Genomic DNA, 26,408 nt, shown 5'->3' with positions numbered 1-26,408 from the left:
CCTGTTGTCAGGAAGAAGCTTAGTGCCCAGGAAAATAAAACAAACACTAACCCCCCCCCCCAACCCCCTCCACCCACCTAAAATCCCCCACACAAAGACACACAGACACAGGAAGAGCGGAGGAGAGGAAAGAAGTACACAGCCGCCAAAAAACGTTTCTTTGAGTTTCAACAACAAGCAAGGTTTTACAAAATATAGACCTACATTTCAGTCTTAAAAGTAAAAATGGACTATAATGAAATAGCTAGAATGTAACAATTATTATATTGTCAATTGTCAGTCCATTTGACTTTGTAAGACTCCAGGCTGATGAACTAAATTCAACAATTCAAGGAAATGGCTTTCCTGATGAAATGCATTCCCATCACAAAATAAAACTTGCTCCGGTGCATAGTAATCAAACTATGAGTGGTAACTTCAAATTGTCAAATTGGATATATGTATGCCATATCTATCAGATCTACACTCAGTATACCAAACATTAGGAACACCTTCCTAATATTGAATTACACATGCTTTCAAGTAGAATGATAGATCTATAACTCTAATTTCTATGTGAATTTGGTTGGGACGCCCAAAAAGCTACACATTGCCACTTTAACAAGTGACATCGATAAGGGATCATGACTTTCACCTGGTCAGTCTATGTCATGGAAAGAACAGGTGTTCTTAATGTTTTGTACACTCAGTGTATATGGAATGCCTCCCGTCTATTCAATCTCATTGTCATTTGTCATAAAAGTCATATCTGTCATAATATTAATAATGGCATATTTATATTTAAAATGTGGTAATCTTACTCCAACTCTATGCAGAATGCATATTAAAATGTCATGGCTTTATTTTATCATCTTTATTTAGACCGTGAATATTATTATTGTCACTTTGATTAAAACACAAATAAGATTGCAATCAATTTGGAAAATATATGAAATCCTACATTTGAATAATACATTGCTGCATAGAGCACTATAGAAGATCCACACACACATGATTTCAATATGGTCCCACCAAACCCTATCAACACAATAAGCAATACTGTCAAAAATATTTGACACTTAGACAGTTATCACGTCAGTTTGCTAAGTGGCGTTGTTATTAAATATTGTTGAAATAAAGATTGGAAAGATATATTGTTTTAATAAGCCTATAGTGACAAGGATGGGACAAAATCACACCAATCAACACAATGCAGAGAAACAAACAAATGGTTGGTGGTGTGTTGCCATGGCATCAGGGGTAAACAGCCAATGGGCTGTGATTTCATGGGAGGGATTCATTAGCATGGAATGGGTTTGCAGGACACCGCGACTCTGTGGCCTGGTACACCCTGCAGTACACACACACACATACAAACACACAAAATACAAACAATTCACACTAGTGATGTCACCATGTCACACTGGCCCTGCCGCTGATGATGTCATCCATCAGCTAGGGTCTGCAGTAGGCTCAGAGTGAAGGGATTTGGGTGAAGGGGTGCGGGTGAGAGGACAGGGTAATGGCTGGGGATGTATAGGGGGCAGTGTGTTGTGGGGATTAACACTGTACTGTATATACATTTGATACATAGCAAATACATCCAGTAGATTTCAATGGGTGGGTCTGCAGGAGGAGTGACAGCGATGATGGAAGCCTAGCTCAGCTGGTAATGTGCAGCAACCGCAGGGGCCATTACATTCAGCACTATCAGAGAGCACAGAGAGCTTCACACCCTGTAATCTGGCCAACAGAGCCGACACACACACACGCACAAGATCTCAGTCTGGCAGAACACGATCCACCTCCATCACTAGTGTGAATTGTTTGTATGTGTGTGTTTGTTTGTATGTGTGTGTGTGTACTGCAGGGTGTATCTGTGGGTCAGATAGTAGACATTAAAGGAGCATGGTGGTGTAGTGCATGCTTGTGCCATTAACGTGCTTCTGCGTAATTAACAGAGCTGTTTCCATTGCAGGAGGCCGGCCCCACGCTGTATTGGGAAATAAAATGCAGCGCTCATTTCTAGGCCTAATTATTTATAGACTGGATGGTGCGGTTTACATTTTCAGGATATTGGTTTTGGTGTTTGTAACTCGCTCTATTGATTCCATTCAAAGCTAGCTGAGGGAGATTTTCAATAACCTCTTTGATCTCTTTGGGTTTGGTTTGTGTTCCATCCATTAAGAAATCATGTCACACACACACTTCTGACGGTGGGCGGACATCTTAGGAAAGAGAAAACCAATCACCAATCAAAAACACTGAATGATTTATTATTTTCGACTTAACACATTTGTCTCTCACTCAGAGGATATCTTTCTCGGGTTTTCATATTTTTTCTTTGACATTGGTGATTTACTGTCGGAGATTTTTTGCGGAGGCAATTAACGTGATGAGGTTGCTCAGAAGGCTACATACCCTTTCTCAAATTTCATGGCTGCTGTGGCCATGTAACAGCTAGCCTACGATGATGGCCTAGTTCTCTGGGTTGTTTGTACACAGCATTGCTCTACACCCCAGCCTTTAATACCTCCTAGACTCTCCATTTTGTGTGGCCGCGATTTTCAGAGCCCCCATGCTTAAAGGAAAGCTGCCACAACGTTAACGTGTGGGTGGCCTGCAGTCTCTCAGTCATAAAAACAGTAGGGAACAAGAGAGAGGGAGGAGGAGGGGATCTGGAAGAATGAATAGGGGGTGGCTGTAAACTGTAAGACACAGTGTGTGTGTGTGTGTGTGTGTGTGTGTGTGTGTGTGTGAGTATAGTGTATGTGAGTCTGGTGGAGGAATAGGACTTTTTAGTGGTGTGTCTATGTGGTCAGAGTAAATCTCCTTACTCAGAGCTTTTTGCAGCAATGGGCTTTAACATCCCCACTCTCCTTGATGAGGCATCTTTCTTGTTTGTTCAAACCATTTATTATGTGGTTCTGCTGGCCACGGTGTGACACGGCCCGCTGTATTTATCGCCCGGCTGACAGTGGGGCGATTGATGAAGGGGTCTGAGCCCAAGAGGCTGAGGAAACCTTAATACAATGTAAATGACCCACTCCCATTTCCAATCTGGCCCTGTCTGCTCTCCTCACTGCCGCTCCCCATTAGTGTGTGTGTGTGTGTGTGTGTGTGTGTGTGTGTGTGTGTGTGTGTGTGTGGCCGAGGTCATTGCTAATGTGAAAAAGCCAGGCAAACTGAGAGTGGAGGGAGAGGGAGGAAAGGTCCCTACTCTTATTACATGCTGTTGTGCAGGGATGAAAGGGAAAAAAACAAACATAAAGGTGGAGACACACACACACACACACTCACACACACACACACACACACACACACACACACACACACACACACAGAGAGAAAAAAATCCCTGACTGACTCAGCCAAGGTAATGTCAGCACCTGGCAATCAAACAATGTATTTCTATGTAAGCATTATCATCTTTCTTTGTTAATGATTTTAGCATATTAAAAGGGACTGCATACACAAGTAGATGAATCCTCCTTGCAGCCTGGGTTCATTATTTGTCCAATCCCAGCCCTGTTTGTTATTGAGCACAATCCTCAAATGTTTTTTCTTCTTTCACTTAATTCCAATGGGCAAATTGAGACAGACAATGTTACCTGAAGAAATGTTCTAGTGTTTGTTCTACTGAGAGGATAGAACAATATCTATTATATTGTGTATATTGTTGTAGCTGTAAATTAGGAAATGGTTATTGAGCAACAATTCCATTTTGAAGTAATGTTATATTGAAAAGTATAGGGTCAAACTGACTAGAAGTTGCTGTCATATTCATTTCCTGAACCGGTCTGGTGGAAGAAACAAAGTAAAGGTTGTTGTGGGAGAGGGAGGAGGGGTGGGAGAGGGAGGAGGGGTGGGAGAGGGAGAGGTAGGAGGGATGGGAGAGGAGGAGGGAGGAGGGTGGGAGAGGGAGGAGGGGTGGGAGAGGACAGGAGGAAGGGAGGGGGTGGGAGAGGGAGAGGGAGGAAGGGTGGGAGAGGGAGGAGGGGTGGGAGAGGGAGGAGGGGTGGGAGAGGGAGGGAGGGGTGGGTGGGAGAGGAGATGAGGAGGGGTGGGAGAGGGAGAGGGAGAGGGAGGGGAGGAAGGGTGGGAGAGGGAGGAGGGGTGGGAGAGGGAGGAGGGGTGGGAGAGGGGGAGGGGTGGGAGAGGGAGGAGGGGTGGGAGAGGGAGGAGGAGTGGGAGAGGGGGATGGAGGAGGTTGAGAAAGGGAGGAAGGGTGGGAGAGTGAGAGGAAGGAAGGGTGGGAGAGGGAAGAGGGAGAAGGGAGGAGGGTGGGAGAGGGAGAGGGAGGAGGGGTGGGAGAGGGAGGAGGGGTGGGAGGGGTGGGAGAGGGGGAGGGGTGGGAGAGGGAGGAGGGGTGGGAGAGGGAGGAGGAGTGGGAGAGGGGGATGGAGGAGGTTGAGAAAGGGAGGAAGGGTGGGAGAGTGAGAGGAAGGAAGGGTGGGAGAGGGAAGAGGGAGAAGGGAGGAGGGTGGGAGAGGGAGAGGGAGGAGGGGTGGGAGAGGGAGGAGGGGTGGGAGAGAGAAAGGGAGGAAGGGTGGGAGAGGGAGAAGGGAGGAGGGGTGGGAGAGGGAGAAGGGAGGAGGGGTGGGAGAGGGAGGAGGGGCGGGAAAGGGAGGAGGGAGGAGGGGTGGTAGAGGGAGGAGGGGTGGTAGAGGGAGGAGGGGTGGGAGAGGGAGGAGGGGTGGTAGAGGGAGGAGGGGTGTGAAAGGGAGGAGGGGTAAGAAAGGGAGGAGAGAGGAGGGGTGGGAGAGGGAGGAGGGGTGGGAAAGGGAGGAGGGGTGGGAGAGGGTAAAGCGGGTGTCGATGGATTTTCAATCCATCCCAAAAATGAGTCGGATTAAGGTGTCTCCTTTTACACCCCTGTGTGTGTCGTGTGTGCATGCATGCCATGCATACATGTATGTGTGTGTGTGTTTCATGTGTGCGGAGCGGCTGAATGAAACGCATAGCCTAATCTGTCCCTTAAAGACATCTGTCACCAGCGATCACTGTTGTAGCGAGAGCAGGGAGACAGACACAACAGGCCCAAGGTCTGCCATTTATATAATCTCATATTTGCTATATTGAAACTAACACAGATAGTATCATTGCAGCTCCACTCTGAGAATTACATTTGCAGGTAGAAGTGTTGGCAAGAGAGAAGAGACATTTCCTAGCACCCTGTTCTGTTGCTCTCAGGTGCTGCTTTCAACTGCTCTCTGTGAAACAGACATCCCAGTAGCATATTTTTCCTTCAGACATTCAGGGAAGAAATGAATATAGTAAGATCTTCACCCACTCATTCTGTTATATTGTATTACAAAAGGCACTCTAAAACACTGGAGATTGAGGGGAGAGAGGCTGTGTGTGTGTGTGTGTGTGTGTGTGTGTGTGTGTGTGTGTGTGTGTGTGTGTGTGTGTGTGTGTGTGTGTGTGTGTGTGTGTGTGTGTGTGTGTGTGTGTGTGTGTGTGTTTGTGTCTTGTCAGTGTGTGTGTGTGGGAGGGGATGGGGAAGGGTTATCACAGTCGTCAGTTTTGACAAACTTGTTTGGCCAACTCTTCACAAGTTTGCACTGATTTGTGCAGTTAGTGTGTGTGTGTTCATATATGGGTGTTTACGTGTGCTTTGTATGTAATGTCTATACATAGGGAGGGGCAGGTTGGGTGTAGCTCATGGGAATGTATAGTATTCACCTAAACAATACATGTTATACCAGAACACACAGAATGTAATGCACCTGTACATAATAATGACTGGGAGATACAACATCCAACATCTCTCTCTCTTTTTCTGTGTTATGTGCTACATGAATATTTATGTTCATCTCGTTGTACAAAGAAAACCCATCTCGTCTATCTCTCTGTCTTTCTCTTGTAGCACCCGTACCCTTCTGAAGAACAGAAAAAGCAGCTAGCCCAAGACACAGGCCTCACCATCTTACAAGTAAACAACTGGTGAGTCAAGTCTTCATATCCTATCTCTGCCACCAGCATCGCTCTGCCTTTCATTTTCAAAAGCCTTTTCCTCCCTCTTCCCACTCGGCAGCCAAGACGGCTAAGACTCCTAAAGTGTGAAAACCGTTTATGTACACTCCCCCCTCCTAACACACACATACTCACACACAGACAGATACAGACACACACACACACACACACAAACACACACACACAAACTACCTCTGTGGCATCCCTGAATGCGAGCTATCAGGATGTTACGGCTTTATCTACAAGGTGTTTAGCATTAAGTCACCGGTCTCTGCTGTTTGATATACATATATTCACTTTGATATGGTTAAAGCAAAAAGGAGAGATCATACACTACCCCCCACCTTACCTCTACTACCAATACCACCAGAATACACTACCCCCAACCTTACCTCCACTACCAATACCACCAGAATACACTACCCCCCACCTTACCTCTACTACCAATACCACCAGAATACACTACCCCCCACCTTACCTCCACTACCAATACCACCAGAATACACTACCCCCCACCTTACCTCCACTACCAATACCACCAGAATACACTACCCCCCACCTTACCTCTACTACCAATACCACCAGAATACACTACCCCCCACCTTACCTCCACTACCAATACCACCAGAATACACTACCCCCCACCTTACCTCTACTACCAATACCACCAGAATACACTACCCCCCACCTTACCTCTACTACCAATACCACCAGAATACACTACCCCCCACCTTACCTCCACTACCAATACCACCAGAATACACTACCCCCACACCTTACCTCCACTACCAATACCACCAGAATACACTACCCCCCACCTTACCTCTACTACCAATACCACCAGAATACACTACCCCCCACCTTACCTCTACTACCAATACCACCAGAATACACTACCCCCCACCTTACCTCTACTACCAATACCACCAGAATACACTACCCCCCACCTTACCTCTACTACCAATACCACCAGAATACACTACCCCCACCTTACCTCTACTACCAATACCACCAGAATACACTACCCTTCCACCTTACCTCTACTACCAATACCACCAGAATACACTACCCCCCCACCTTACCTCCACTACCAATACCACCAGAATACACTACCCCCCCACCTTACCTCCACTACCAATACCACCAGAATACACTACCCCCCCACCTTACCTCCACTACCAATACCACCAGAATACACTACCCTTCCACCTTACCTCCACTACCAACACCACCAGAATACACTACCCTTCCACCTTACCTCCACTACCAATACCACCAGAATACACTACCCCCCCACCTTACCTTCACTACCAATACCACCAGAGTACACTACCCCCACACCTTACCTCCACTACCAATACCACCAGAATACACTACCCCCCACCTTACCTCTACTACCAATACCACCAGAATACACTACCCCCACACCTTACCTCCACTACCAATACCACCAGAATACACTACCCCTACCTTACCTCTACTACCAATACCACCAGAATACACTACCCCCCACCTTACCTCTACTACCAATACCACCAGAATACACTACCCCCCCTACCTTACCTCTACTACCAATACCACCAGAATACACTACCCCCCCACCTTACCTCCACTACCAATACCACCAGAATACACTACCCCCCCCCACCTTACCTCCACTACCAATACCACCAGAATACACTACCCCCCCACCTTACCTCCACTACCAATACCACCAGAATACACTACCCTTCCACCTTACCTCTACTACCAATACCACCAGAATACACTACCCCCCACCTTACCTCTACTACCAATACCACCAGAATACAATACCCCCCACCTTACCTCTACTACCAATACCACCAGAATACACTACCCCCCACCTTACCTCCACTACCAACACCACCAGAATACACTACCCTTCCACCTTACCTCCACTACCAATACCACCAGAATACACTACCCCCCCACCTTAGCTTCACTACCAATACCACCAGAGTACACTACCCCCAACCTTACCTCTACTACCAATACCACCAGAATACACTACCCCCCCCACCTTACCTCCACTACCAATACCACCAGATCATACACTACCCCCCACCTTACCTCCACTACCAATACCACCAGAATACACTACCCCCCCACCTTGCCTCCACTACCAATACCACCAGAATACACTACCCCCACACCTTACCTCCACTACCAATACCACCAGAGTACACTACCCCCCCACCTTACATCTACTACCAATACCACCAGAGTACACTACCCCCCTACCTTACATCTACTACCAATACCACCAGAATACACTACCCCCCCCCTACCTTACCGTCACTACCAATACCACCAGAATACACTACCCCCCACCTTACCTCCACTACCAATACCACCAGAATACACTACCCCCCCTACCTTACCTTCACTACCAATACCACCAGAATACACTACCCCCCCCACCTTACCTCCACTACCAATACCACCAGAATACACTACCCCCCACCTTACCTCCACTTCCAATACCACCAGAATACACTACCCCCCCCACCTTACCTCCACTACCAATACCACCAGAATACACTACCCCCCCCACCTTACCTCCACTACCAATACCACCAGAATACACTACCCCCCCACCTTACCTCCACTACCAATACCACCAGAATACACTACCCTTCCACCTTACCTCTACTACCAATACCACCAGAATACACTACCCCCCCACCTTACCTCCACTACCAATACCACCAGAATACACTACCCCCCCCTACCTTACCTTCACCTACAATACCACCAGATCATACACTACCCCCCCATCTTACCTCCACTACCAATACCACCAGAATACACTACCCCTACCTTACCTCTACTACCAATACCACCAGAGTACACTACCCCCCCACCTTACCTCTACTACCAATACCACCAGAATACACTACCCCCCACCTTACCTCTACTACCAATACCACCAGAATACACTACCCCCCCTACCTTACCTCTACTACCAATACCACCAGAATACACTACCCTTCCACCTTACCTCTACTACCAATACCACCAGAATACACTACCCCCCCCCCCACCTTACCTCCACTACCAATACCACCAGAATACACTACCCCCCCCCACCTTACCTCCACTACCAATACCACCAGAATACACTACCCTTCCACCTTACCTCTACTACCAATACCACCAGAATACACTACCCCCCACCTTACCTCTACTACCAATACCACCAGAATACACTACCCCCCACCTTACCTCCACTACCAACACCACCAGAATACACTACCCTTCCACCTTACCTTCACTACCAATACCACCAGAGTACACTACCCCCCACCTTACCTCTACTACCAATACCACCAGAATACACTACCCCCCCCCCCCACCTTACCTACACTACCAATACCACCAGATCATACACTACCCCCCACCTTACCTCCACTACCAACACCACCAGAATACACTACCCTTCCACCTTACCTTCACTACCAATACCACCAGAGTACACTACCCCCCACCTTACCTCTACTACCAATACCACCAGAATACACTACCCCCCCCACCTTACCTACACTACCAATACCACCAGATCATACACTACCCCCCACCTTGCCTCCACTACCAATACCACCAGAATACACTACCCCCCCACCTTACCTCCACTACCAATACCACCAGAGTACACTACCCCCCCACCTTACATCTACTACCAATACCACCAGAATACACTACCCCCCCCCCACCTTACCTCCACTACCAATACCACCAGAATACACTACCCCCCACCTTACCTCCACTACCAATACCACCAGAATACACTACCCCCCCTACCTTACTTCTACTACCAATACCACCAGAATACACTACCCCCCCTACCTTACCTTCACTACCAATACCACCAGAATACACTACCCCCCCACCTTACCTCCACTACCAATACCACCAGAATACACTACACCCCAACTTACCTCCACTATCAATACCACCAGAATACACTACTCCCCTACCTTACCTCCACTACCACTACCACCAGAATACACTACCCCGACACCTTACCTCTACTACCAATACCACCAGAGTACACTACACCCCACCTTACCTCCACTACCAACACCACCAGAATACACTACCCTTCCACCTTACCTCCACTACCAATACCACCAGAATACACTACCCCCCCACCTTACCTTCACTACCAATACCACCCGAGTACACTACCCCCCACCTTACCTCTACTACCAATACCACTAGAATACACTACCCCCCCACCTTGCCTCCACTACCAATACCACCAGAATACACTACCCCCCCACCTTGCCTCCACTACCAATACCACCAGAATACACTACCCCTACCTTACCTCCACTACCAACACCACCAGAATACACTACCCTTCCACCTTACCTCCACTACCAATACCACCAGAATACACTACCCCCCCCCACCTTACCTCCACAACCAATACCACCAGAATACACTACCCCCCCACCTTGCCTCCACTACCAACACCACCAGAATACACTACCCCCACACCTTACCTCCACTACCAATACCACCAGAGTACACTACCCCCCCACCTTACATCTACTACCAATACCACCAGAGTACACTACCCCCCTACCTTACATCTACTACCAATACCACCAGAATACACTACCCCCCCCCCTACCTTACCGTCACTACCAATACAACCAGAATACACTACCCCCCACCTTACCTCCACTACCAATACCACCAGAATACACTACCCCCCACCTTACCTCCACTACCAATACCACCAGAATACACTACCCCCCCTACCTTACCTCTACTACCAATACCACCAGAATACACTACCCCCCCCTACCTTACCTCCACTACCAATACCACCAGAATACACTACCCCCCACCTTACCTCCACTTCCAATACCACCAGAATACACTACCCCCCACCTTACCTCTACTACCAATACCACCAGAATACACTACCCCTCCACCTTACCTCCACTATCAATACCACCAGAATACACTACCCCCCACCTTACCTTTACTACCAATACCACCAGAATACACTACCCCTACCTTACCTCCACTACCAATACCACCAGAATACACTACCCCCCTCTTACCTCCACTACCAATACCACCAGAATACACTACCCCCCACCTTACCTCTACTACCAATACCACCAGAATACACTACCCCCCACCTTACCTCTACTACCAATACCACCAGAATACACTACCCCCACCTTACCTCTACTACCAATACCACCAGAATACACTACCCTTCCACCTTACCTCTACTACCAATACCACCAGAATACACTACCCCCCCACCTTACCTCCACTACCAATACCACCAGAATACACTACCCCCCCACCTTACCTCCACTACCAATACCACCAGAATACACTACCCCCCCACCTTACCTCCACTACCAATACCACCAGAATACACTACCCTTCCACCTTACCTCCACTACCAACACCACCAGAATACACTACCCTTCCACCTTACCTCCACTACCAATACCACCAGAATACACTACCCCCCCACCTTACCTTCACTACCAATACCACCAGAGTACACTACCCCCACACCTTACCTCCACTACCAATACCACCAGAATACACTACCCCCCACCTTACCTCTACTACCAATACCACCAGAATACACTACCCCCACACCTTACCTCCACTACCAATACCACCAGAATACACTACCCCTACCTTACCTCTACTACCAATACCACCAGAATACACTACCCCCCACCTTACCTCTACTACCAATACCACCAGAATACACTACCCCCCCTACCTTACCTCTACTACCAATACCACCAGAATACACTACCCCCCCACCTTACCTCCACTACCAATACCACCAGAATACACTACCCCCCCCCACCTTACCTCCACTACCAATACCACCAGAATACACTACCCCCCCACCTTACCTCCACTACCAATACCACCAGAATACACTACCCTTCCACCTTACCTCTACTACCAATACCACCAGAATACACTACCCCCCACCTTACCTCTACTACCAATACCACCAGAATACAATACCCCCCACCTTACCTCTACTACCAATACCACCAGAATACACTACCCCCCACCTTACCTCCACTACCAACACCACCAGAATACACTACCCTTCCACCTTACCTCCACTACCAATACCACCAGAATACACTACCCCCCCACCTTAGCTTCACTACCAATACCACCAGAGTACACTACCCCCAACCTTACCTCTACTACCAATACCACCAGAATACACTACCCCCCCCACCTTACCTCCACTACCAATACCACCAGATCATACACTACCCCCCACCTTACCTCCACTACCAATACCACCAGAATACACTACCCCCCCACCTTGCCTCCACTACCAATACCACCAGAATACACTACCCCCACACCTTACCTCCACTACCAATACCACCAGAGTACACTACCCCCCCACCTTACATCTACTACCAATACCACCAGAGTACACTACCCCCCTACCTTACATCTACTACCAATACCACCAGAATACACTACCCCCCCCCTACCTTACCGTCACTACCAATACCACCAGAATACACTACCCCCCACCTTACCTCCACTACCAATACCACCAGAATACACTACCCCCCCTACCTTACCTTCACTACCAATACCACCAGAATACACTACCCCCCCCACCTTACCTCCACTACCAATACCACCAGAATACACTACCCCCCACCTTACCTCCACTTCCAATACCACCAGAATACACTACCCCCCCCACCTTACCTCCACTACCAATACCACCAGAATACACTACCCCCCCCCACCTTACCTCCACTACCAATACCACCAGAATACACTACCCCCCCACCTTACCTCCACTACCAATACCACCAGAATACACTACCCTTCCACCTTACCTCTACTACCAATACCACCAGAATACACTACCCCCCCACCTTACCTCCACTACCAATACCACCAGAATACACTACCCCCCCCTACCTTACCTTCACCTACAATACCACCAGATCATACACTACCCCCCCATCTTACCTCCACTACCAATACCACCAGAATACACTACCCCTACCTTACCTCTACTACCAATACCACCAGAGTACACTACCCCCCCACCTTACCTCTACTACCAATACCACCAGAATACACTACCCCCCACCTTACCTCTACTACCAATACCACCAGAATACACTACCCCCCCTACCTTACCTCTACTACCAATACCACCAGAATACACTACCCTTCCACCTTACCTCTACTACCAATACCACCAGAATACACTACCCCCCCCCCCACCTTACCTCCACTACCAATACCACCAGAATACACTACCCCCCCCCACCTTACCTCCACTACCAATACCACCAGAATACACTACCCTTCCACCTTACCTCTACTACCAATACCACCAGAATACACTACCCCCCACCTTACCTCTACTACCAATACCACCAGAATACACTACCCCCCACCTTACCTCCACTACCAACACCACCAGAATACACTACCCTTCCACCTTACCTTCACTACCAATACCACCAGAGTACACTACCCCCCACCTTACCTCTACTACCAATACCACCAGAATACACTACCCCCCCCCCCCACCTTACCTACACTACCAATACCACCAGATCATACACTACCCCCCACCTTACCTCCACTACCAACACCACCAGAATACACTACCCTTCCACCTTACCTTCACTACCAATACCACCAGAGTACACTACCCCCCACCTTACCTCTACTACCAATACCACCAGAATACACTACCCCCCCCACCTTACCTACACTACCAATACCACCAGATCATACACTACCCCCCACCTTGCCTCCACTACCAATACCACCAGAATACACTACCCCCCCACCTTACCTCCACTACCAATACCACCAGAGTACACTACCCCCCCACCTTACATCTACTACCAATACCACCAGAATACACTACCCCCCCCCCACCTTACCTCCACTACCAATACCACCAGAATACACTACCCCCCACCTTACCTCCACTACCAATACCACCAGAATACACTACCCCCCCTACCTTACTTCTACTACCAATACCACCAGAATACACTACCCCCCCTACCTTACCTTCACTACCAATACCACCAGAATACACTACCCCCCCACCTTACCTCCACTACCAATACCACCAGAATACACTACACCCCAACTTACCTCCACTATCAATACCACCAGAATACACTACTCCCCTACCTTACCTCCACTACCACTACCACCAGAATACACTACCCCGACACCTTACCTCTACTACCAATACCACCAGAGTACACTACACCCCACCTTACCTCCACTACCAACACCACCAGAATACACTACCCTTCCACCTTACCTCCACTACCAATACCACCAGAATACACTACCCCCCCACCTTACCTTCACTACCAATACCACCCGAGTACACTACCCCCCACCTTACCTCTACTACCAATACCACTAGAATACACTACCCCCCCACCTTGCCTCCACTACCAATACCACCAGAATACACTACCCCCCCACCTTGCCTCCACTACCAATACCACCAGAATACACTACCCCTACCTTACCTCCACTACCAACACCACCAGAATACACTACCCTTCCACCTTACCTCCACTACCAATACCACCAGAATACACTACCCCCCCCCACCTTACCTCCACAACCAATACCACCAGAATACACTACCCCCCCACCTTGCCTCCACTACCAACACCACCAGAATACACTACCCCCACACCTTACCTCCACTACCAATACCACCAGAGTACACTACCCCCCCACCTTACATCTACTACCAATACCACCAGAGTACACTACCCCCCTACCTTACATCTACTACCAATACCACCAGAATACACTACCCCCCCCCCTACCTTACCGTCACTACCAATACAACCAGAATACACTACCCCCCACCTTACCTCCACTACCAATACCACCAGAATACACTACCCCCCACCTTACCTCCACTACCAATACCACCAGAATACACTACCCCCCCTACCTTACCTCTACTACCAATACCACCAGAATACACTACCCCCCCCTACCTTACCTCCACTACCAATACCACCAGAATACACTACCCCCCACCTTACCTCCACTTCCAATACCACCAGAATACACTACCCCCCACCTTACCTCTACTACCAATACCACCAGAATACACTACCCCTCCACCTTACCTCCACTATCAATACCACCAGAATACACTACCCCCCACCTTACCTTTACTACCAATACCACCAGAATACACTACCCCTACCTTACCTCCACTACCAATACCACCAGAATACACTACCCCCCTCTTACCTCCACTACCAATACCACCAGAATACACTACCCCCCACCTTACCTCCACTACCAATACCACCAGAATACACTACCCCCCACCTTACCTCCACTACCAATACCACCAGAATACACTACCCCCCACCTTACCTCCACTACCAATACCACCAGAATACACTACCCCCACCTTACCTCCACTACCAATACCACCAGAATACACTACCCCCCCACCTTACATCTACTACCAATACCACCAGAATACACTAACCCCACACCTTACCTCCACTACCAATACCACCAGAGTACACTACCCCCCCACCTAACCTCTACTACCAATACCACCAGAATACACTTCCCCCCCACCTTACCTCTACTACCAATACCACCAGAGTACACTACCCCCCACCGTACCTCTACTACCAATACCACCAGAATACACTACCCCCCCACCTTACCTCTACTACCAATACCACCAGAGTACACTACCCCCCACCTTACCTCTACTACCAACACCACCAGAATACACTACCCCCCACCTTACCTCTACTACCAATACCACCAGAGTACACTACCCCCCCACCTTACCTCTACTACCAATACCACCAGAATACACTTCCCCCCCACCTTACCTCTACTACCAATACCACCAGAATACACTACCCCCCCACCTTACCTCCACTACCAATACCACCAGAATACACTACCCCCACCTTACCTCCACTACCAATACCACCAGAATACACTACCCCCCACCTTACCTCTACTACCAATACCACCAGAGTACACTACCCCCCCCACCTTACCTCCACTACCAATACCACCATAGTACACTACCCCCCACCTTACCTCCACTACCAATACCACCAGAATACACTACCCCCACCTTACCTCCACTACCAATACCACCAGATCATACACAACCCCCCCACCTTACCTCCACTACCAATACCACCAGAATACACTACCCCCCACCTTACCTCCACTACCAATACCACCAGAGTACACTACCCCCCCACCTTACCTCTACTACCAATACCACCAGAATACACTTCCCCCCCACCTTACCTCTACTACCAATACCACCAGAATACACTACCCCCCCACCTTACCTCCACTACCAATACCACCAGAATACACTACCCCCACCTTACCTCCACTACCAATACCACCAGAATACACTACCCCCCACCTTACCTCTACTACCAATACCACCAGAGTACACTACCCCCCCCACCTTACCTCCACTACCAATACCACCATAGTACACTACCCCCCACCTTACCTCCACTACCAATACCACCAGAATACACTACCCCCACCTTACCTCCACTACCAATACCACCAGATCATACACAACCCCCCCACCTTACCTCCACTACCAATACCACCAGAATACACTACCCCCCACCTTACCTCCACTACCAATACCACCAGAATACACTACCCCCCCACCTTACCTCCACTACCAATACCACCAGAATACACTACCCCCCCACCTTACCTCCACTACCAATACCACCAGAATACACTACCCCCCACCTTACCTCTACTACCAATACCACCAGAATACACTACCCCCCACCTTACCTCCACTACCAATACCACCAGAGTACACTACCCCCCCACCTTACATCTACTACCAATACCACCAGAATACACTACCCCCCTACCTTACCTCTACTACCAATACCACCAGAATACACTACCCCCCCTACCTTACCTCTACTACCAATACCACCAGAATACACTACCCCCCCTACCTTACCTCCACTACCAATACCACCAGATCATACACTACCCCCCCACCTTACCTCCACTACCAATACCACCAGAATACTCTACCCTTCCACCTTACCTCCACTACCAATACCACCAGAATATACTACCCCCCACCTTACCTCCACTACCAATACCACCAGAATACTCTACCCCCCCACCTTACTTCCACAATCAATACCACCAAAATACACTACCCCACCACCTTTCCTCCACTACCAATACCACCAGAATACACTTCCCCCCACCTTACTTCCACTACCAATACCACCAGAATACACTACCCCCCCACCTTACTTCCACTACCAGTACCACCAGCACCGCCACACAAGCCAAACCCGCCAGCCGCCCCCACCCCATGTTACACATGCTATATGGTGGATTAAGGTTTTGGTGGCCTGGCCAGCAGTCTCTTTGTAGATGGCTTAGCATATAACTGGGGGTGGTGGATTAAATAAAATGATCACAGAAGCAAAGAAATGATACAGGAATTACTTATCCAAATACTAGCCAGGTTTTATCTGAGGCTTCATTTTGTTCAGTTCATTCTATGGGTGATGTTCAGATTAATTGAACTGACAACTTCCTTTCAGAATTCTGGGAAGGTATTTGCACGGATTTCAGGTCTTACACAAACTTAATTACATGGAACCCCATTTTATCATTCTAATTCCATGTAGCGAGGGTTCTATTTACAAATGAGAAGTCCCTGCCTTTTATTCGCAGCTTTCCTTAATATATTTATCAAAGCGGGTTCATTTACAAAGTGCTCTATCTGTCGGGTACAGGCAGGCCGACATTAAGCAAGCTTTTAGGTTTATCACACTCCCAGCCTGACAAGACACCCGAGGGTCAATAGATTTTTTTTGGTTCCATGATTCATTTATTTTCTCATTTTTCCTGGATCACAATGAGAAACATGCCTGGAGAATTAGTTCAGTTTGTCTGCCTTATCTGTCAGACCATTTTTTTCTCCCCCCCCCCCCCCCCCCCTCTCTCTCTCTTTTTTTTTTAGCAGAAGTCAAGCTACTTAAATTGGCCACAGGAACCGCTGTTATCAGACTTTAATGCCCCCTACAGTGTGGATAGCATTTCAATTACACCAGTAACCAAAGATTAGCCCCCGCTTGCCTTTTTCATGCATCGCCGTGCTGCTGTTTCGAGACGCCACGCACCTTACCTACAGGAGCAGAAAATTGAGTTGCCTTGCCTGTGTCATGGTGATTAATGCAGAAATAGTCTACTAACCTGAGAGGAATGAGAGCAAGAGAGAGAGAGAGAAATAGCGACAGAGAGAGACAGATGGATAGTGTCTCCATTCATGGAGGCCTTAATGTCCAAACCCCAGCCACACAAAATATCACCGATTCATTTCTAAACAGGCTGAAAATGCCTTTGTTACACTTATATATTTGTGCTAGCTAACAAAAACACATCAGGAATATGTTTACACAAATAAAGAGGGGCTTATAGGGACTTCGGGGGGCATGTCTCTGGTGGCATTGTGCAGTAGAGGTGAGTCAAGGGGAGCCACCACCATGTTTTTGGGTGTTTTACGGGGCACGAAAGATGAGCCACAGATAGGATGCGCTGACTGTTGTTTTCATAACCAAGCATGACGGTGTGGTGAGTTAGAGTTAAATATCCCTTTGTTTGGTCCCCATCCCCTCGGCCCACAGGCCCCTCTCCCTCTGGACTGGTGTCGTTTCCTCACAGGGCCAAGAGCCTAAGAGATGGTTCCTCCTTCCACCCAGGATATGACAGAGGATATTTCAGCATATGAAATTCCTGTCGATGGGGCCAGAAATAAAAAGGCCTCTGAAATTCCTGGCGGGCCGAGTGAGTGCATTGTGTGCTGCTTCCCTTTGATTTGGGGCGCTGCCGGGTCATTGGCTCGCGACAGAGAGATAGACACAGGGAGGGAAAAGAGAGGGTGAATGAGGGACGACTGCCGTCTTCAGTTTCCAGCTCTCTCCCTTGGGTAAGGGTGTGCTGAATCACGGCTTTGTCCGCCGGCACAATCGCTACCCAAGGAGGGCACAAGGGCGCTCTGTGTAGTGTCAATGGACGGCACATCTCCTTCTCTCTCCATCTCACCCTGCTAAGCCCTTCACTAACCTCCCCCTGCACACTTACCTGCCCCTCACCTCAACTGGATAGGTGGGTCCCAAGGGTACCCCCCCAACCCCTAGAAAGACAAGGCTTTACAATTTATTAGACCTGCAAGCTAATAGGCTAAAACTATGCTAAGTGCTAGCTGGTAGCAAATATGTGTCACCTGCATTAGCTAGCAACCTCACCTGTTTGCTTATACCACCAACACCCCATTAGCTTAGTGCTGCTAATATGGAACAAAAGGTTCCGGTTAAAGTACACTTAGTCACTGCACTGATTTGCAATGGAGGAGGTGGGGTTAATTGTTCCTCATACACTGTGTGTGTTAGTAGTTAGAGTGACACTGCACCCTCTGTGTTTGTAGAGTAGACACTGTGTGTACAGTGTAGTAGGAACATTAGTTTACCATTAGTTAGTGCCTTGTTTGTTCTGCTTAGAGTCTGGAGATTAGCATCATGCTAACGGTATTGGGGAGTGGTCAGAAAACATTGCAGCATTTGATTGAGATTGAAAAGGAGGGTGAGGATCGTAACTACAGGTTCTGCCTAGCAGAGGAGGTGAATCAGCAGGCCTTGGCTCAGGTTGAGATGCCTTGGAACAGCGCGGGGACTGGAGGCAAGAATCCACAATATAGAATCCAGCTGCAGTTGTCATTATGAGCAGAATGCAACAGCTCTGTGTCCTTCTATCAATCTGGGCTAAATGGGGCCTGACCAGATCCTTTCATGTCTCAGCATCAGGCTCAGCATGACATACCCCCTCTCACCACCATCAACACACTGGCCCTGCCATTATTTACCCTCACACACACACACACACACACACACACACACACACACACACACACACACACACACTCTGGGTTATTACTCAGCCATTGAAAGATGATTCCGATGACAGAAGACCGAAGAGAGCAACACCCTCATTATTCCCTCATCTCACAGGCAGGAAGGACATGTCCATGGCACAGAGAGGGAGAAAGGGGGAGGGAGGGAGGGAATGAGGGAGGGAGGGAGAGAGAGAGAGAGAGAGAGAGAGAGAGAGAGAGAGAGATAGAAAAAGAGAGACGGTCAGAGTGAGAGCGAGAGAGGGAGAGAATAGAGAGAGTCAGAGAGAGGGAGAGAGATAGAAAAAGAGAGAGAGAGAGTGAAGGAGAGAGAGAGAGAAATAGAGAGAGTCAGAGAGAGAGAGAAACAGAGAGAGAGTCAGAGTGAGAGAAACAGAGGGAGAGAGAGAGAGAGAGAGAGAGAGAGAGAGAGCAGAGAGAGCTCTGAGGCCATAATGACTGAGTGTCATTGCACTGGAGCACTGAGCCACACACGATTTCTACTTCTCCGACTCGTCACTGGCGAAAACACACACACAGACACACACACACACACACACACACACACACACACACACACACACACACACACACACACACACACACACACACACACACACACACACAGAGAGAGAGAGAGGCTCTAATTAGCAACAGAAAGGAATACAATGAGTGAGTTATTAAGACACAGGGGCGGATCTGGTACAACCTTTGGCCCCTGTCAGAACACAGGTCACATGATAAGGAGATGGATATCTGGCAAACCATGGCGCCAAGTGCCCATTGATGCCAAGGCTGGAGATTATCAGGCAGATGGAATCTCTAGGATCTAGGAGAGGCAAAGTGAGGTGATACGGGGGGTTTTGAGGGGGGGATATGGGGGTCTGCACCCCTAGAAAGTGTTGAGTGATGTCACAGTCTTGGACCGCACCACGCCGTTTTTCCCCCCATCCTGCCAGAATCAGTAAAGTTTTGATTTTTTATTCTCGCATTCTGCTCGCTGTAGTCAAGCCTGTCGTACTGTAGTTAGTGTGCTAGCTAGCATCTAGCCTGACTGCAGTGGAACTCCCTTCTCAGCATGCTATCCCCTCCCTCCCTCCATCCCTCCCTCCCTCCCTCAGACTTGGACTCACAGTAGAGAGCCATATGCTGCTTTAGATTCACATGCAACATCTTATTAGTGGTGTGGATGAACTGGATACACAACATGTGTCTATAGTGGTGTCTGGTGGATGAAAAGAAGACTAAGGCCAGCTTTTGTTACTTCACTTACTGCAAGCTTTTTCCTCCCCCTTGAGAAAGCCCAATGAGGCACTTAGAAAGAGGGCCTTTTATGATTTTTACCATTTTTTACGACCCTCCATCTTGGCGTGAGGAGCTGTTATGAAATGCTAAATAATAACTAATATTTTCCAAATGTAATGTAAAAATATGAAATTGGCCCGACACAGTCTTGTGTTTTTTATATCCTCTCACTCATCTAAGCATTTTGGGATTTTACAGAGAGGCATTTGAGTTCCTTTCCACCCTCTCTTCTTCTCTCTCTGTTTCTCTTCCTCAACCTCTCTCACCCTCTCTTTCTCCTGCATTGGTGGGATAGTTGACTGAAGTTGCTGGTTATCCATTTAACTTTGACCCAGATGGAAATGTCAGGCCTTTTTTGGCTGCGAACTGGGAGTCCCAACGGTGGCCATCTTGTGCTCCTGGACTTCTAAATATACAGCTGGAGTGTGGAGCTGCCAGGTGGATGTCTATCTCTATCTCTCTCTGTGTGTGTGTGTGGGTGTGGGTGTGGGTGTGGGTGGGTGTGGGTGTGGGTGTGAGTGTGGGTGTGGTTGTGGGTGTATGTGTGTTTGTGTGTGTGCTTGCTTGCGTGTGTTTGTGTGTGTGCTTACCGGGCGCTGCCAACACAGGCACCATGATCCTCTCATTTAGGGACCGCTAATTGGCAGTTAATTAGCAGAATTGACTCTGTTGTCGGATCCCAAGTGCCTCACCCCCCCCCCCCCCAACACCCCCCTTCCTCCAGGATCATTTGATAAAGCTGTAATATTAATCCCACTTTAGTCAAGCAATTTTCCGTGTTTGGGAGGATAAAAACAAATATTTGATTATTGCCAGAACAGAATCCCTCTTGTGTCGTGTATCAGTTTTATTTGGTTAATCGTTTTGATAAGGGTGGCTGAATGAGAGACTAAAGGCTAGCTCAGTCACACACAGACACACCCATATATCCATTTAAAGTGCCAAACACACACACGGTTCTCACACTTAGGCATTAGCGTAACATGCGTACTGTAAGTGCTTTCACAGCTGATTAATGTGTGTGGCATTGTGTCTGCCTCTGTGTATCATGGGTAGCAGTGCCAACTGTGATTGTTCGGTGAGAGTAACAACACAGTGTCCACCTGTCTGGGTAGGAAGGACCAAATTGGGTCGAAGGCTGGCACGGTGCGCCCACCACGCCATGGTCACGGGGTGAGAGAGGTGCCCACCTCTGTGTTAGAGATGAGTTCTGAAAAACAGGGGGCTGTTTAATAAAAGCACGTTCAGCTGATCATAGAAACATGAAGCCTTTTCTTTTGGTAACTAAGTCCATCCTTTCCAGAGAGAGCTGTAGAAATGTCAGAACAAGGCACCGTGCTAGAAGAAGCCAGGCAAGGAAGGAAGAGAGGGAGGGAGAGGGGGAGAGAAAGAGGGAGAGGGAGAGGGGGCGAGAAAGAGAGGGGAGGGGGGTGTCTTTGTACTTCTCTTCTCCTTTTGGCTCTTTTATTCCTCAATGGCTTGGTTTTATTGGTGGGTTGTTTAATAACAAGGGCTCTGCGTTTGAAATGAAGTCGAGCTGCCTTTGCGTGGGCGAGACTCCTTTTTATTTTAAGGTGGTAATTTCTGTTCAGGGGTAAGAGCTGGAAAGAGCGAGAACTAGAGAGATATATACGCAAGAGAGATATACGCACACAAGCAGAGAGCAAAAGGGTGACAGAGAGTGGATGAGAGAGAATTCATGGAGAATACAAGGGAGAAAAGGAGGTTAATTTATTTCATTTGCAGGTAGACAGTTTAAAAAAGAAAGCACGAGGGAAGAGAGAAAAAGTGAAGGATGCCGTTTTCATGAATAAGCAGCAGAATGCGCACGGCCAACCAGTGTAAGCCTGGCAGAATCATGCAGTGCCTGGGGCCATCTGTGAGCAGAATAGCAATTTTATTACTTTGTCATTAAACCAATTTCACAGCTGTATTGTTTGTTAATGAGCAGCAGCAAACAAGCGAAGATGTCACATACTAGAATATCAGCAGGAGTTGTGACCCTGCTCTCTCTCTCTCTCTCTCTCTCTCTCTCTCTCTCTCTCTCTCTCTCTCTCTCTCTCTCTCTCTCTCTCTCTCTCTCTCTCTTTGTCCCTCATTCTTACGATCCTATTACTTCTTCCCTCTCCCACTTTCTTTATATCTTTCCATCCTTCTCTTCACCACTCTCTCTCTCTCTCTCTCTCTCTCTCTCTCTCTCTCTCTATCCCCTCTCTCTCCATCTTTTCCTCCCTCCCTGGGTTAGAGGGTTCCCTGGCCAATAAAATGTAAAGTCTATACAGTCAAATCTCTATGTATGAGCTTCCATTTGCCTTTAGAGCTCGTTGGGATGAATGGTTTCTCCGTGGGCTTTCAGACACTACAGCTGGAAAGGCCTGAAATATTGGCCTGTTATGTAGCACTAATGTCCAGCATTTGCTACCAATGTCAAGCACCAATAGAACAGGCATTGGAATTGATACAAGTCTGGGATCAGAATCAGTGATGTGATGCATACAGTATTGCAGAGAGACTAAATGTATGAGAAGTACTGTAGTTTTGTTTCTCATCATCAGACCCACCAGACCTTACTAATGAACACAGATTACACTGATGTTGATGTCCCCCCTCCAAATCATGCCTAAGATAAAGTGGCTAGTGATGTCTGGGTCTATGGACAACAACGACGTCTCTCTCCGCGTTGAGAGCCACTGTAAGCAGGAGGAGATGTGGCATCCTGCACATGTTCAGTGCAAGGTGCAATTGAAACATCATCGGTAGTAATGGGGGAGATAAATATTCATAAGGCTGGGGGAAAATCCCAGATTATACTGATAAGGGCCTCATTGTGAGCCTCTCTTTCTCTCCCTAAGCCAGGCACTGCATAATAGTTCTGGTTTAATACCTCCAGCTTCCTCTGATAACTTCATCAAGGGGGGCGTTTGGCACTTATTTTATTGATACTTCATCCATAACAAGCGGGAACCCTAGTAAATCTCGTTTAAACAAACAAAGCCCTGTATTGATTTATAGGGTCCTCCATGATGGGGTTATTGGCATCGCAGGCACCTTGCCTCGCAGCCACAGCGCACCCAGCCGTACATTATGCACAAAACATGAATAAATAATACATTAAGGTTGTTGTGGATGTGATTATAATGGTGCTAGGAAAGAGAGAGATATACAGAGAGATAATGAGGGGAAGATAGGTGGAGTAGGGGGGTACTAGGTAGCGTTCAGAATTGACACCACTCCAGGAGTTAGACAGGAAGAGGGTCAGAGGGATAAAGAGAGAGAGAGAGGGGGGGGGGAAATGGAGAGAGAGGGAGAGTGAGAGGTGGAGAGCATGCCTGGACAGAGAGAGAGAGAGAGAGAGAGAGAGAGGTAGAGAGCATGCCTAGAGAGAGAGAGAGAGAGAGAGAGAGAGGTAGAGAGCATGCCTGGACAGAAAGAGAGTGAAAGAGAAAGAGGTAGAGAGAGAGGTAGAGAGCAGGCCTGGACAGAAAGAGATAGAGAGGTGGAGAGCAGGCCTGGACAGAAAGAGAGAGAGAGAGAGAGAGAGAAAGAGAGGTAGAGAGCATGCCTGGACAGAAAGAGAGAGAGAGGTAGAGAGCATGCCTGGACAGAAAGAGAGAGAGAGAGAGAAAGAGAGAGAGAGGTAGAGAGCATGCCTGGACAGAAAGAGAGAGAGAGAGAGAGGTAGAGAGCATGCCTGGACAGAAAGAGAGAGAGAGGTAGAGAGCATGCCTGGACAGAAAGAGAGAGAGAGAGAGAAAGAGAGAGAGAGGTAGAGAGCATGCCTGGACAGAAAGAGAGAGAGAGAGAGAGGTAGAGAGCATGCCTGGACACAGAGACCGAGAGAGAAAGAGAGAGAGAGGTAGAGAGCATGCCTGGACAGAAAGAGGTAGAGAGAGAGGTAGAGAGCATGCCTGGACAGAAAGAGAGAGAGAGAGAGGTAGAGTGCATTCCTGGACAGAAAGAGGTAGAGAGAGAGGTAGAGAGCAGGCCTGGACCGAAAGAGAGAGAGAGGTAGAGAGCATGCCTGGACAGAAAGAGGTAGAGAGATAGGTAGAGAGCAGGCCTGGACAGAAAGAGAGAGAGAGGTAGAGAGCAGGCCTGGACACAGAGAGCGAGAGAGAAAGAGGTAGAGAGAGAGGTAAAGAGCATGCCTGGACAGAAAGAGAGAGAGAGGTAGAGAGCAGGCCTGGACAGAAAGAGAGAGAGAGGTAGAGAGCAGGCCTGGACACAGAGAGCGAGAGAGAAAGAGGTAGAGAGAGAGGTAGAGAGCAGGCCTGGACAGAAAGAGAGAGAGAGAGAGGTAGAGAGCATGCCTGGACACAGAGAGCGAGAGAGAAAGAGAGAGAGAGAGAGGTAGAGAGCAGGCCTGGACACAGAGAGCGAGAGAGAAAGAGGTAGAGAGAGGTAGAGAGCATGCCTGGACACAGAGAGCGAGAGAGAAAGAGGTAGAGAGAGAGGTAGAGAGCAGGCCTGGACAGAAAGAGAGAGAGAGAGAAAGAGGTAGAGAGAGAGGTAGAGAGCATGCCTGGACAGAGAGAGAGAGATTGAGAGGTAGAGAGCAGGCCTGGACAGAGAGAGAGAGAGAGAGAGAGGTAGAGAGCAGACCTGGACAGAGAGAGAGAGAGAGAGGTAGAGAGCAGGCCTGGACAGAGAGAGAGAGAGAGAGAGAGAGAGGTAGAGAGCAGGCCTGGACAGAAAGAGAGAGAGAGAGAAAGAGGTAGAGAGAGAGGTAGAGCGCATGCCTGGACAGAGAGAGAGAGAGAGGTAGAGAGCAGGCCTGGACAGAGAGAGAGAGAGAGAGAGAGAGAGAGAGAGAGAGAGAGAGGTAGAGAGCAGGCCTGGACAGAGAGAGAGAGAGAGGTAGAGAGCAGGCCTGGACAGAGAGACAGAGAGGTAGAGAGCATGCCTGGACACAGAGAGCGAGAGAGAAAGAGGTAGAGAGAGAGGTAGAGAGCATGCCTGGACACAGAGAGCGAGAGAGAAAGAGGTAGAGAGAGAGGTAGAGAGCATGCCTGGACACAGAGAGCGAGAGAGGTAGAGAGCATGCCTGGACACAGAGAGAGAGAGAGAAAGAGAGAAAGAGGTAGAGAGAGAGGTAGAGAGCAGGCCTGGACAGAGA

The 26,408-nt window shown here is 48.5% G+C and overlaps 1 protein-coding gene across 4 annotated transcripts in view; it reads left to right on the top strand.

The window, feature by feature from the left end:
• LOC110505709 (homeobox protein Meis2) overlaps nucleotides 1–26,408 on the top strand; it is a 128,379-nt gene that overhangs the window by 74,478 nt on the left and 27,493 nt on the right. For all 4 annotated transcript variants that reach the window (XM_036962752.1, XM_036962750.1, XM_036962753.1 and 1 more), the window contains exon 9: nucleotides 5,852–5,928. In XM_036962752.1, the coding sequence (XP_036818647.1) occupies nucleotides 5,852–5,928 (77 nt within the window). The remainder of the gene's footprint in view (nucleotides 1–5,851; nucleotides 5,929–26,408) is intronic.

Source organism: Oncorhynchus mykiss, chromosome 25 (assembly GCF_013265735.2).
Source record: "Oncorhynchus mykiss isolate Arlee chromosome 25, USDA_OmykA_1.1, whole genome shotgun sequence".
In the NCBI taxonomy this organism is placed as follows: Eukaryota; Metazoa; Chordata; class Actinopteri; order Salmoniformes; family Salmonidae; genus Oncorhynchus; species Oncorhynchus mykiss.
Note: the sequence above shows the minus strand (reverse complement) of the source record. Positions and strands in the feature narration are given on the sequence as shown.